General features: G+C 35.4%; 1 protein-coding gene across 1 annotated transcript; it reads left to right on the plus strand.

The window, feature by feature from the left end:
• The first annotated feature begins 866 nt into the window (after positions 1-866).
• LOC110633226 (glucose-6-phosphate/phosphate translocator 2, chloroplastic) lies at positions 867-4641 on the plus strand. Its single transcript, XM_021781737.2, has 5 exons — positions 867-1753; positions 1968-2193; positions 2285-2507; positions 3420-3633; positions 4261-4641. Exons 1-5 carry the CDS (start codon positions 1229-1231, stop codon positions 4270-4272), a joined length of 1200 nt encoding a protein of 399 aa, XP_021637429.1. The 5' UTR covers positions 867-1228; the 3' UTR covers positions 4273-4641.
• The last annotated feature ends 6631 nt before the right edge of the window (positions 4642-11272 follow it).

Genomic DNA, 11272 nt, shown 5'->3' on the forward strand with positions numbered 1-11272 from the left:
AAATTTATTAAACATATTTATTTATTATCGATTTTTAATATGTTTAAATTTAAATCCTAAAATTTTGAATCCAAAATCATAAAAACCTTAAATTCTTGAGTATAAAAATTTAAACTTTAAAATTTTAAACTCTAAACCTTAAAAGTCTAAATTCTAAATAGAGTTTAGAATTTAATCTTTTAAGATTTTGAGTTTGAAATTTTTAAAATTTAAAATTTTAAGATTAATTGAGATAGTTGAGATGTGTTATTGTTGAGGGAAGGAGCATTACTCTAAATATTCGAGGTTAGATTCTTACATGAAATTATAGTAGCTGGATCCTTGGAATTATTGAAGGCTGTCGGACCCAAAAACAAATCAGAAATGGCTGTTTCTGCTCAGAAAATGGACGGTTGGAAATATTTTTGCGGAAGGGAAAGGGGATGGAAATATCTCATTCCCAGGGTAAATTGGCATTTCTTCAGACGGCAGTTACATCAATCAATTTGTGAAAGTTGGTGGAGAGAACTGCATGCTGAGATAACCGACTAAAATACAGAAATTTAAACCAGTTGAAACGTTCAAATTCCTGTTCCACGGCTAGATTTTGAGATTCAAACATTTAAAAAATGTGGAAATCTCATGAAGCTCGGTTGAATGAACAGAACTTGAAAATTTTGATTTGCCTATCATCTCTCACAAAATCCCAAATAATGAAATTTTATAGAGTAATTATCGACTTGTCAACCTCAATATATATATATATATATATATATATATATATATATATATATGTTTTAACGGAGATTTAAAAGAAAGCAGAGGGAGGATATTTGAGTAATTTGGGAAAATTTCACATCTTGCCATCTTGGGTCGTAGATGCACTTGAGCAGTTGGTCCATCTTGGGGATGGCCTCTCCCTATATAAATACCTTCTCCTCCAACCTTTCTTTTATAGGAAAAGAATTAGAGGACATCTTCCTTTCATCTACAATCCCGAACAACCCTCTCCTATCTCTATCTCCATTTCTTCACCTAACCCGCCAGTATACCAAAGAGTATCTTCACTTCTTCACAATTCGGCTTTTCCCACCTATATATATTCCATACATTCTGATAGTTTCTTGGGAAACAAGCTGAGTTTCAAGAATTTCTCTTTCAAGTATTGTTTCTCTCAATACTTCTTTGGACACCATTTACGTTTAAAACATTCTTTGTTTGTAGTTGTAAGTCTGTTCTATACTAGAACATGAACACTATGATCTCTTCACTAAAGCACTCGCACTCCACTTTCACTTCTTCTGATTTCCTACCCAGAAAGCGTTCAGCTGTTAAACTTCAGTTTTCTCCACTACACATTATTCCGAATTCGCAAAAAGGCCATAACTTTGTCCCTTCATTGACTTCTGAGAAGCCGCTTCACATTTCTTCAGTTGAGAACTTTTCTCTTTCTGCAAAACGGGAACAAAAGAAGCCGTTGACAGTTTGCAATGCTTATGAAGCTGACCGGTCACGGCCACTGGACATTAACATAGAACTTCCGGATAAGCAGGCAGCACAGAAGATCAAGATTGGGATATACTTTGCCACTTGGTGGGCTTTGAATGTGGTGTTCAATATTTATAACAAGAAGGTCTTGAATGCTTTCCCTTATCCTTGGCTCACTTCTACGCTCTCGCTTGCTTGTGGGTCTCTCATGATGCTGATTTCTTGGGCCACGAGGGTCGCTGATGCCCCGAAAACTGATTTCGAGTTTTGGAAGACTCTGTTTCCTGTAAGTAATTTGAAGTTCTTCTGGATTTAATTCCCCTTGTTTATTGTCACTTACGATTAATACTATTTGACCTAGTTGAGAAAAGCTATTAATTTATCCATAGCAATGCAAAACTGAACATGACAATTGTAGCAAAATCTAGGAAGAAAAACAGGGGATTTGAGTTTTCTGGAGTTCCGATTTAGTATTTTTCTCTTTGGATTTCTTTGTTTAGGTTGCGGTAGCTCATACAATTGGGCATGTGGCTGCAACTGTGAGCATGTCTAAAGTTGCAGTGTCATTCACTCACATCATCAAGAGCAGCGAGCCTGCTTTCAGTGTTCTGGTGTCAAGGTTTCTATTGGGTGAGACATTCCCTGTGCCAGTTTATCTATCACTTGCGCCAATTATTGGAGGTTGCGCTCTAGCAGCTGTTACTGAGCTCAATTTCAACATGACTGGTCAGAACAATTGCTTCAATTGCTGATAGACTTAACATTTTCTAGTGGATTTTAGTATTTGAGATGTAAATTATGTTGGTTTCTATCTCAGGGTTTATGGGGGCTATGATCTCGAATTTGGCATTTGTGTTTCGGAACATATTCTCGAAGAAGGGGATGAAGGGGAACTCTGTTAGTGGGATGAACTACTATGCTTGTTTATCTATGTTGTCTCTGTTGATCCTTACGCCTTTTGCAATAGCTATGGAGGGCCCTCAGATGTGGGCTGCTGGCTGGCAAAATGCTCTTGCTCAAATTGGACCCAATTTTATTTGGTAATTACTATATCGTACTTTCATGGGGTTCTCTTTATGCTTTACATGCCCTTAATTACACATTTGGAGATTCTAGAATCAGTTTGAAGATTTGTTAAATAATTTGAGTTATTACATCTCATTCACTAGAGTTTAGGACTTTATCTGAAATTTGAAGCTGTAAATAATCCACTGGAAATTACATTTTAGAACATGGCAACAAAATTTAAAACATGATAAACAGACTCTTAAAGCCAATATATGTCTGCTTGAGGAGTTAAACCGAAGTGGGGGATGGGGGATAGAGAATTTAATTCACTGGAGATGAAATTACTTGATTCATTGGTTAAATTGCTGCTTGGTTGGTTCATATGCTGAGTTATAAATCATCATCTGCTTATTATAGTTCTGAATAAGTGAATATGGAGGTTTGTTAAAGTGGAAGTGGAATTCTTTATCATTAGCTAGCCTACTTGTACAATGTTTTTTTTTTTTTTTCCTTTTTGTCCTGACTGAGACTCAAACAACAGACCTTACAGCCTTGTAGACAACTCCAATACCGCTAAGTTAAAACTCGTTGGTTCTTGGCTTCTTGTATAGATTATTTAAAGCACTACTAGTTTGGTTTTTGGGTCTATGATGGTAATTTGCATGTTATTGACACTGATAAGTATCTATGTTTGTGTCTGCAAATATATCACTTAAATATTCTATAATGATTTTAACAAGTCATTCAACTTCTAAGATCTTTCAATAAATGTCTCTTAGAAAATTTAAAAGAAAAAGGTCTCATGAGAGGCACTTTTATTCCTCTCTTCTGCTTGGTTGTAAATAATTGACGGAGAGATCGTGATGTGATGGTTTTTATTATTTTGTGGTTTTGATCTAGTCCAAAATAATGTTAAGAAAATTTCTGTTGCTTGGAATTGGCAGGTGGGTGGCGGCGCAGAGCATTTTCTATCAGCTATATAATCAAGTTTCATACATGTCTCTTGATCAAATCTCTCCGTTGACATTTAGCATTGGAAACACAATGAAGCGGATATCCGTCATAGTCTCCTCCATCATCATCTTCCACACCCCCGTCCAACCTTTCAATGCCCTTGGAGCTGCCATAGCGATCCTTGGCACATTCCTGTATTCACAGGTATATTCTCATCAGTATGCACGTTCAAAGTTTGACAGTCAGAGAAGGGTTGGTGTTTATTTTGGGCTTTGGGGGGGGACCAAACACTTTTAACATGCCTGGTCAAATTTGCTTTTCTTGTGCCACTTGTTCGTATGAAGACAAAAATCTTACAAATAGCCTTTCAGTCTTCTTTGGGGACCCTAAATAGAAGGGAAAATTGTAGAATCAAACCCTTTTCTTGGGAGGGGTAAGATATTTGAACTATCACTCTTTTGTATAGTTACTTAAAGGCCTCAGGAATTAAGTGAGTGCAGGGCTTGGTTCTCCATGATTGTGGAATAGATTTGATTATACTGAGTGTATAATGGAATTGTTGAAAGTTTGGAAACTGTAATATAAGCATATTACAGTGCAGGGCTTGGTTCTCCATGATTGTGGAATAGATTTGATTATACTGAGTGTATAATGGAATTGTTGAAAGTTTGGAAACTGTAATATAAGCATATTTGATTGTCATGTGGCACTGATTTGGTTATGCCTCTTCTTCGATTTTTGCATTAGTGGAAGTACTACAATTTGTGTTAGAAAGATTGATTGTTTGAGCATTTCTAACATTATTCTGATTTCTGATAAATACTTGAGCAGGCAAAGCAGTGAAGAATCAAGAATTCCAAGGTTGTGATGTAAACATTAGACAATGGAAGAGTTAGAATGAAGATGCTGAGTTTGATCGGAATGATTGGCGGTGGCTTTTGACAGAAAAAATTGGCGATGGCTTTCGTTAACAATCTCTGATGATGGCCTTTAGACTATCAAAGGAAATCAGCCTTGCTAAGACGGTTAACAGCTGCTTCTTTTTCAAGATCCTCGCTAATCTGCATTCTGCTGAGTAATCTTATAATTGCCGTCGACAAAGTAGGTTGCAGTTTCATTTCCTCTGTATAATGTCTGCATAGTCAATAAAGAAAATGTTGGAGACCTTGTTTTGATGCAAAAATACAATAAAGCAAGCAATTTCTTGACTGATATGATTTCATTATGTACGTACATTTAAAAAAGCTATCATCCACTATGTAAGGGGCAAAAGAGAGGAAAGCTAAAAATAAAGGAACACACCTTACTTTCAGTAACACTTTAATACTCTGCAATCTGCATCCCATGATCAACAGTACTTTTCTACCACCAAATTGATTTTCCAACTAATCAATCAAGTGTGCTTCATAGATCCTGTTAAGAGGAGTAGAACAGTGGCATGAATGAAGAGCAAATATCACATGAACATGTTGCATTGAAATGTGATGAATCTGTACTTGCAAATGCTTGCTTATATAATGACATTTCCAATACAGTACTCAGCAAAGCTAAGCTAGATATTTCTTAGACTACTAGATCCTGGAAATTTGTCCAATTTTCTTTCAAGAATAGAGATCACCTCCTGAGCCTGCCTTAAGTTACATTTCTCTAAATTAAACAATTTTCTTGATCTGACAAATCGTTTCCAAAAGCTTCCTTGGTGCTCTGATTATTAAGAAATATCAGATACGAACAACTAAAAGTTTGGAGACTGAATGTCTAATTCAACAATAATATGCAAAGAATTATAAGTTATATTATCTGTAGAGACCACTCGACTCTTTTTCAATGGCTAATATTGCAGCTTCATTTGATTCCATGGGACCTTCGGAAAGCTATAAACATAACAAGGTCTCCATTACTGTTCTTCAGAACTCCCCACTTTCCAGAAGACCACAGAGTACCCAAAGATAGCCGTCTACGTTTCGTTTCAGTAAAGAATCATTAGGTGGTTTCCAGAAAACAACAAACCTTTTCCCAGCTCTTGAAACCTTCCTACAACATGCAGAGGTTAAAAAAATCCTAGTTCTTGAAAAGAAGCTTCCTACGAAGTTGATTGATTAACTACTATGATTGGGAGAACTACTATCACTGCATCAGCACATCGCTATTTTTGATACCACCTGATACAGATTGAATTCTAATTCTAATTCAATCCAATATCTGCTTGGTATCTGGGAAAATAATAGAAAGTGATAGAAATAAGAAACAGAAAGAAAGAGGAGAGATAAAGAAAGAATTAAGAGAGAGTGTTACCAATCCTTGTGGAGAAATGGCAAATTCATGTTTCCCTTTGGAATGGGATTGGTACAGAACTGGTTATCTGTTGTTGGAGGTTCTCATAATATGCCTGGTCCTGAGGGGACATGAAATTAAACTTTTCCATCATCAGTCGATTTAACTGTAGATCTTTGTGCAAAAAAAGGGGAGGAGGAATTAAAGACTTCCCTGGCCCAGGGAATACTGGGTTGCTGAACTTTGGAAGGTGCTATTTTTTACCATTTAGCTAATAAGCTATTTTATTTCTTAAAATTTTGTCAATTTCTCAATGAATATTTCCTTTGATTGATGTTATTGTCCTTGTAAAACATGGTTTATAAATAGTCGAGACGACATGGAAATCCATCAATGAGAGTCATGAGTAAATATTAGACAAAATATGCCTCTTTTTTTTTTTTCCGATAAATATGCCTGGTTTTTAACAGTAATGAAATCCCACATTGCATTGTGATATAACTTTAATTGCCTTGCTTTTCAGGTCAATAAGTCAATAAATAATTCATTTCATGTTCTGTTTCTGATTTTTAATCCTTTTTTTGTCTAATTTCATTGTTTTTTCTTCTTCGTTAACATTACATCACTATCTCTCTCATTTACGTTTTGCTTGGGTTATCGTTCAGGAAAGCGTTATATTTATTGATGGCTAGGTATGTTTTAGCAAGATTCCAATTTACAATGTGATGTTTGGTTCTTTTCACGATTTACTTGTGTCTAGCCTGATGCTACACGCCTAAATGACATGAAGTAAAGTGTTAGTGTATGTGCATTGTAATTAATGTGTTAGTTGTAAGTGTGATCACTTAATTACATGTATATATATTTTGTTAATAATAAAGGCTATTTTATCTATAATATTCATGTTAATTTTAATGAATAACAACTAATAAAGATAAAGTCCGTGGACTTATATACATACTAGTGAAAATTATAGCATAGTTATAATTATGAGATTCCGACTGGATTATAATATTATTTCAAAAATACTTCTGGTCAATTTTACATTAAGACTAGACATTGATATAACTGTTGAGACTAGTATATGTTGCATTCTTTCCTTTATGAAAGAAAACAATATTTCTCATTAAGCTGATGTATATGAGATACCTAAAACTAATGTGTAAATACTTGTGGTAATAAGTTCACTGAACTAACCCACACGTGAATTCCATATGAAAGTTTACTTGTGTCTATAGAAAAACTCGTGTGACAGTCGTGTAAGTGATCCTTAGACTTGAGACATTAAGTTACTTATATAGAAATTACTATGTTTTCATTCTATATAAGGATAACAAATGTGGCAGCTGTTGGATATAGTATGAACTATATGGATATATTTAATTGTTAAGATAGAATTCATCACCCTACATAATTAGAAAAAATATTTTAATTGTTCTTGGTCAGTGTGATTGTTAAATCTTTAAGCAAAATAAAATTGTTAAATCCTTACACAAGATAAATAAGATTGAAACCTTATTTAATTAATCAATCACATTGGAAGGATAAAAATGATTTATACATAGCAGACACACTCCATGCATTAATGTATAAATCGAAATATTATGATAAAGGGATATTAATTACACTGATAGACTTATTATATAAATGTTAGTCAAATCACTTTGATAAGTTCTAATATTTAGGTAGTCATTACATGTCAATGCTACAAATATAATTAATCAACTATGAATGGATGATAAAATTAAAGTGTTAATTTTATTTAATTATATTTGTTAATTTTATTTAAATGATGAATTAAATTGGGTTATCAAGTTGGATTTGATTAAAATAAAATAAAATAATTCTAGAAGCTTGGGACTAAAGCATTAATTGTATTTAGACTGCTTAATATTCTAATAATTAAGTGTAGACTTAATTTAAAGTTTTAATAATTGTAGGAATTAATTATGTGAATTTTAATTCTTATAGAAGTCAATTTATAATTAATAAATGAAAGGAATGTTGGGTTAATTAAGGGAACATCCGAAGGGTGAATCCTTTCTTCCCTGGACTTGGGTTTCTTCCAACTACTAGCAATCGGATTCTTAATTGATACTTGGCCTTTCTTTATATTCAATAACCTCCCCCCTTCTTTTCTATAACCAACCCAACCTTTACGTGTGCTTTTAACCTCATTCTCCTTCCATCATCTCTACCCTACAAAACACAGCATTTGCTCTTGCCTATCCTTTATGGACGTCAATGTTAATGAGCTCATCACAAAAGCATAACATCTTAACTATGGAGACAATGTCCTTCAACTCATTATAGAGAATGACCTTACCTACCACACCCAACGTCGCACATTGGTTAGTAAGATCATATCCCACAAAACCTTTACTGCTAACACTATTAAGGCCATCTTCAGAAAGTCTTGGCATTTATGTCAGGGCTTTCGTATCACCCCAAAAAGAGCCAACCTGTTTGTTTTCATATTTGAGCATGAAATAGATGCAACCCAATCTGTTTGTTTTCATATTTGAGCATGAAATAGATGCAACTTATGTCTTTACCAACAAACCATGGACAATGCAAAATCAATACATTTCTTTACAAGAATGGCCACCAGACAAAACCTTTGACGAGGTCATGTTTGACAAGTCACCATTCTAGGTCCAAGTACATGGACTTCCTCTGAACCAAATGAACAGTGTGAATGTGAAGATGATTAGCAACTTCATTGGTGAGTTTCTAGAGGCTGATCTAAGCCAAGATGGAGTAGTAGGAGTCCCACACTTCCTTCGAATCAGGTCTAATATGTCCATTAACAAGCCTTTTGCAACTGGCTTTAATAATTAAAAAGAGAATGGAACACTCCACTGGGTTAGTTTTCTATTTGAAAGGCTCCCAGACATCTGCTACACATGTGGAATGATGGGTCACATAAATAGAATTTGTGCAGTTGCATAAATCAATGAAGAAATGGACACATGATAATCATCCAAGTAGAACTATAGACCATGGCTTCGAGCGCCAACCTAGCCGAAAGTCCATAACTTTGTCTTCAAAACTGCAATCAATCCACCACCTTGTAACCAACAACACAAAATTCAAAGACCATCTTTATTACAACCATCAACATTTTATTCATCCCCATCCCAGTCTCTTACCTAAAGTTCCATTCAATCAGATACTCACTCGATCATAAATACCATACCCATACTTTTTTCATAGAAGCTGCCTCTCTTCACTAATCCAGTACTCAATCTCTATGTCAATCTTGCAAATTTGACCTACTCACAATTTTCAAGTCTCAATAACCTAATTGTTAACCCCTTTGCTCCATCAAAACCATGTGACAATCATGTCACATCATTGGAGCCACCTCCCTTATGAGTGATTGTTGCCCCTGCTTCGCCGAAATTATCCTAGCCACTAGATCCTCAGCCTATCGCCAAAACCCCTCCTATTTTAAGCCTAACTCTAGAAGATCAACCCAATAATCTGGCCATTTTCCTTCTTAGTGAAAATTCTCAAACTGCAACATCGGATACTGTGTCGTCCCTAGAGCCCCAAAATACTGAAAAGTCAAACCTTATCCCCCTAAATCATATTGTTTCCCTATACAAAGAGTATCTTAACTCTTGTGGGATAAAAGATGTAGACACAGACAAACTTTTTGAGGAATTCCCCTTCCTCCCTCGCTATTTTTAGTAAGCTACTTTTAATTTGGTTATAGGTCCTTACTCAGGATCATTGAAAGTGGCATTTTAGAATAAAGAAGATAATCTGGTTTGTTCCAAACACATCCAAAGCCCACCAGGCTACACAAGAGTTGTCCCTAGCCAAGGCCCATTACCAACCCAGACCAAACAGTCACTCCACACTGAACTCACATCAGCCCTATCGAATAACTTATCTTCCTAAGCTCATAAACTGATAAATCTGAAGCCCATTTCCCAATAGAACCTACGCAAACAAGACATAATAGTAGTTTGTGGTCCTTTATCTATAACTCCCCATTACCTTGGCCTTGAAGACTTTATGTCTTTCGATGACTTAGTTCATCTTGCTGTAAGCATTTTCAAGCCAAAACCAAAATAGAATGACCAATACCCCCCCCCCCCCAACACAGACATTTAGTTCAAGCTAACTAAGTAATGTTAAACACAATTGGAAAAGACTTGCTCGATCAAATGCTAACCCTGCTTCTCGAATCATTATATGAGAAATTAATAAGGAAAAGCCCATAGAAAGTGTCATGGAACATGAACAAGGGATCACAGGCAATAATCAGCAAACTCTTCCTTTCAAGAAGAGTCAACTTGAACAGAGCAACATTATGGATGGAAAGAATTGAAGCCAGGTAGACAATTTAAACATGATGGAGGAAGTCAGCCATAAATGGCCCCAATCTCCCAAATAAAGCTTTTGTCATGGAATTGTCAGGGTGTAGGGAACCCCCTGACAATCCATAATCTGAAAGGAATTAACAGAATCCATTCCCCAAACTTAATATGCTTACTAGAAACAAAAAATCAATCTGTAGTTGTTGAGAAGTTTATGTATGGTTGTGGGTTTTATAACCTGGCTTTTGTAGACCCTAGAGGCTTATGTGGAGGGCTTTGTATTGCTTGGAAAGATACTTGTGAAGTCAATATTATCAGCTTTGATTCCTACTATATTCATGTGCATGTGCTAGACTGTCATCTTAACTGTGCTTGGGATTTAATTTTTCTACATTTGAGTTTGGGTGAACAGATGAGAATAGAGCAATTTATTTTTCTTCTTTAGTACAATCAATAGTTACATAAAGAGGTACTTTTGATGGAGGATTTCAATACTTTCTTAGATGCACGTGAAAAGAGGGGTGGCAATAATCATTTCCTCTCATCAGTTCATCATTGTAGATCCTTCATCAATGATATGAGGACACTTAATCTGGGATTTATTGGACCAAAATTCACTTGGAATAACAGAAGAGGTGGCAGCAACAATATCCAAGAGAGAATCGATAGAGCCTTATGTTCTCATGACTGGTTGAAGTGGTATCCAAATTCAATGCTTCTCTGTCTGGATGATAGTGGGTCTGATCATAGACTTATTCTTCTCAACACATCTAATGACTTCCCTAAACCAAAAGCTCAGTTTTATTTTGATGTGAGATGATGTGGAAAATGAAAAGTGGGCCAAATTATTAGAGATTCTTAGAGCCAACATTTTTCAGGAGCTAGCATGTTTGAAGTTCATTCTAAGCTCAAGCACTGCCGCAATCAATTAATGGAATGGCTGAAGAACATCAATTTTAATTCAGGTCAACGTATTAAACTTCTTCAATCTCAGCTATCTATGACCAAAAATCATCCTTCTTGGGGTAAAGAAGAAATTCGAAAGAATGAACAGGACCTAAAATAAGAGCTAAAGCAAGAGGAAAGATTATGGGCCCAAAAAGCGTGCCAAGACTGGTTAGTGCATGGAGATAAGAATATGATGTTCTTCCACACCAAGGTCACTAAGAGAAGAAGGAGAAATTGTATCCTACAGTTGAAAGATGATCAAGGCAATTGGCACACATTCCTAAAGTAAA

This window comes from Hevea brasiliensis, chromosome 11, assembly GCF_030052815.1.
Source record: "Hevea brasiliensis isolate MT/VB/25A 57/8 chromosome 11, ASM3005281v1, whole genome shotgun sequence".
NCBI lineage: Eukaryota > Viridiplantae > Streptophyta > Magnoliopsida > Malpighiales > Euphorbiaceae > Hevea > Hevea brasiliensis.

Bases quoted from the DNA above. Each gene is read 5' to 3' on its own strand.
- LOC110633226 (XM_021781737.2), top strand. From the start codon at position 1,229: ATGAACACTATGATCTCTTCACTAAAGCACTCGCACTCCACTTTCACT. The intron at 1,754-1,967 runs GTAAGTAATTTG...TTCTTTGTTTAG, and splicing joins TTTGGAAGACTCTGTTTCCT to GTTGCGGTAGCTCATACAAT. The intron at 2,194-2,284 runs GTCAGAACAATT...TTTCTATCTCAG, and splicing joins GCTCAATTTCAACATGACTG to GGTTTATGGGGGCTATGATC.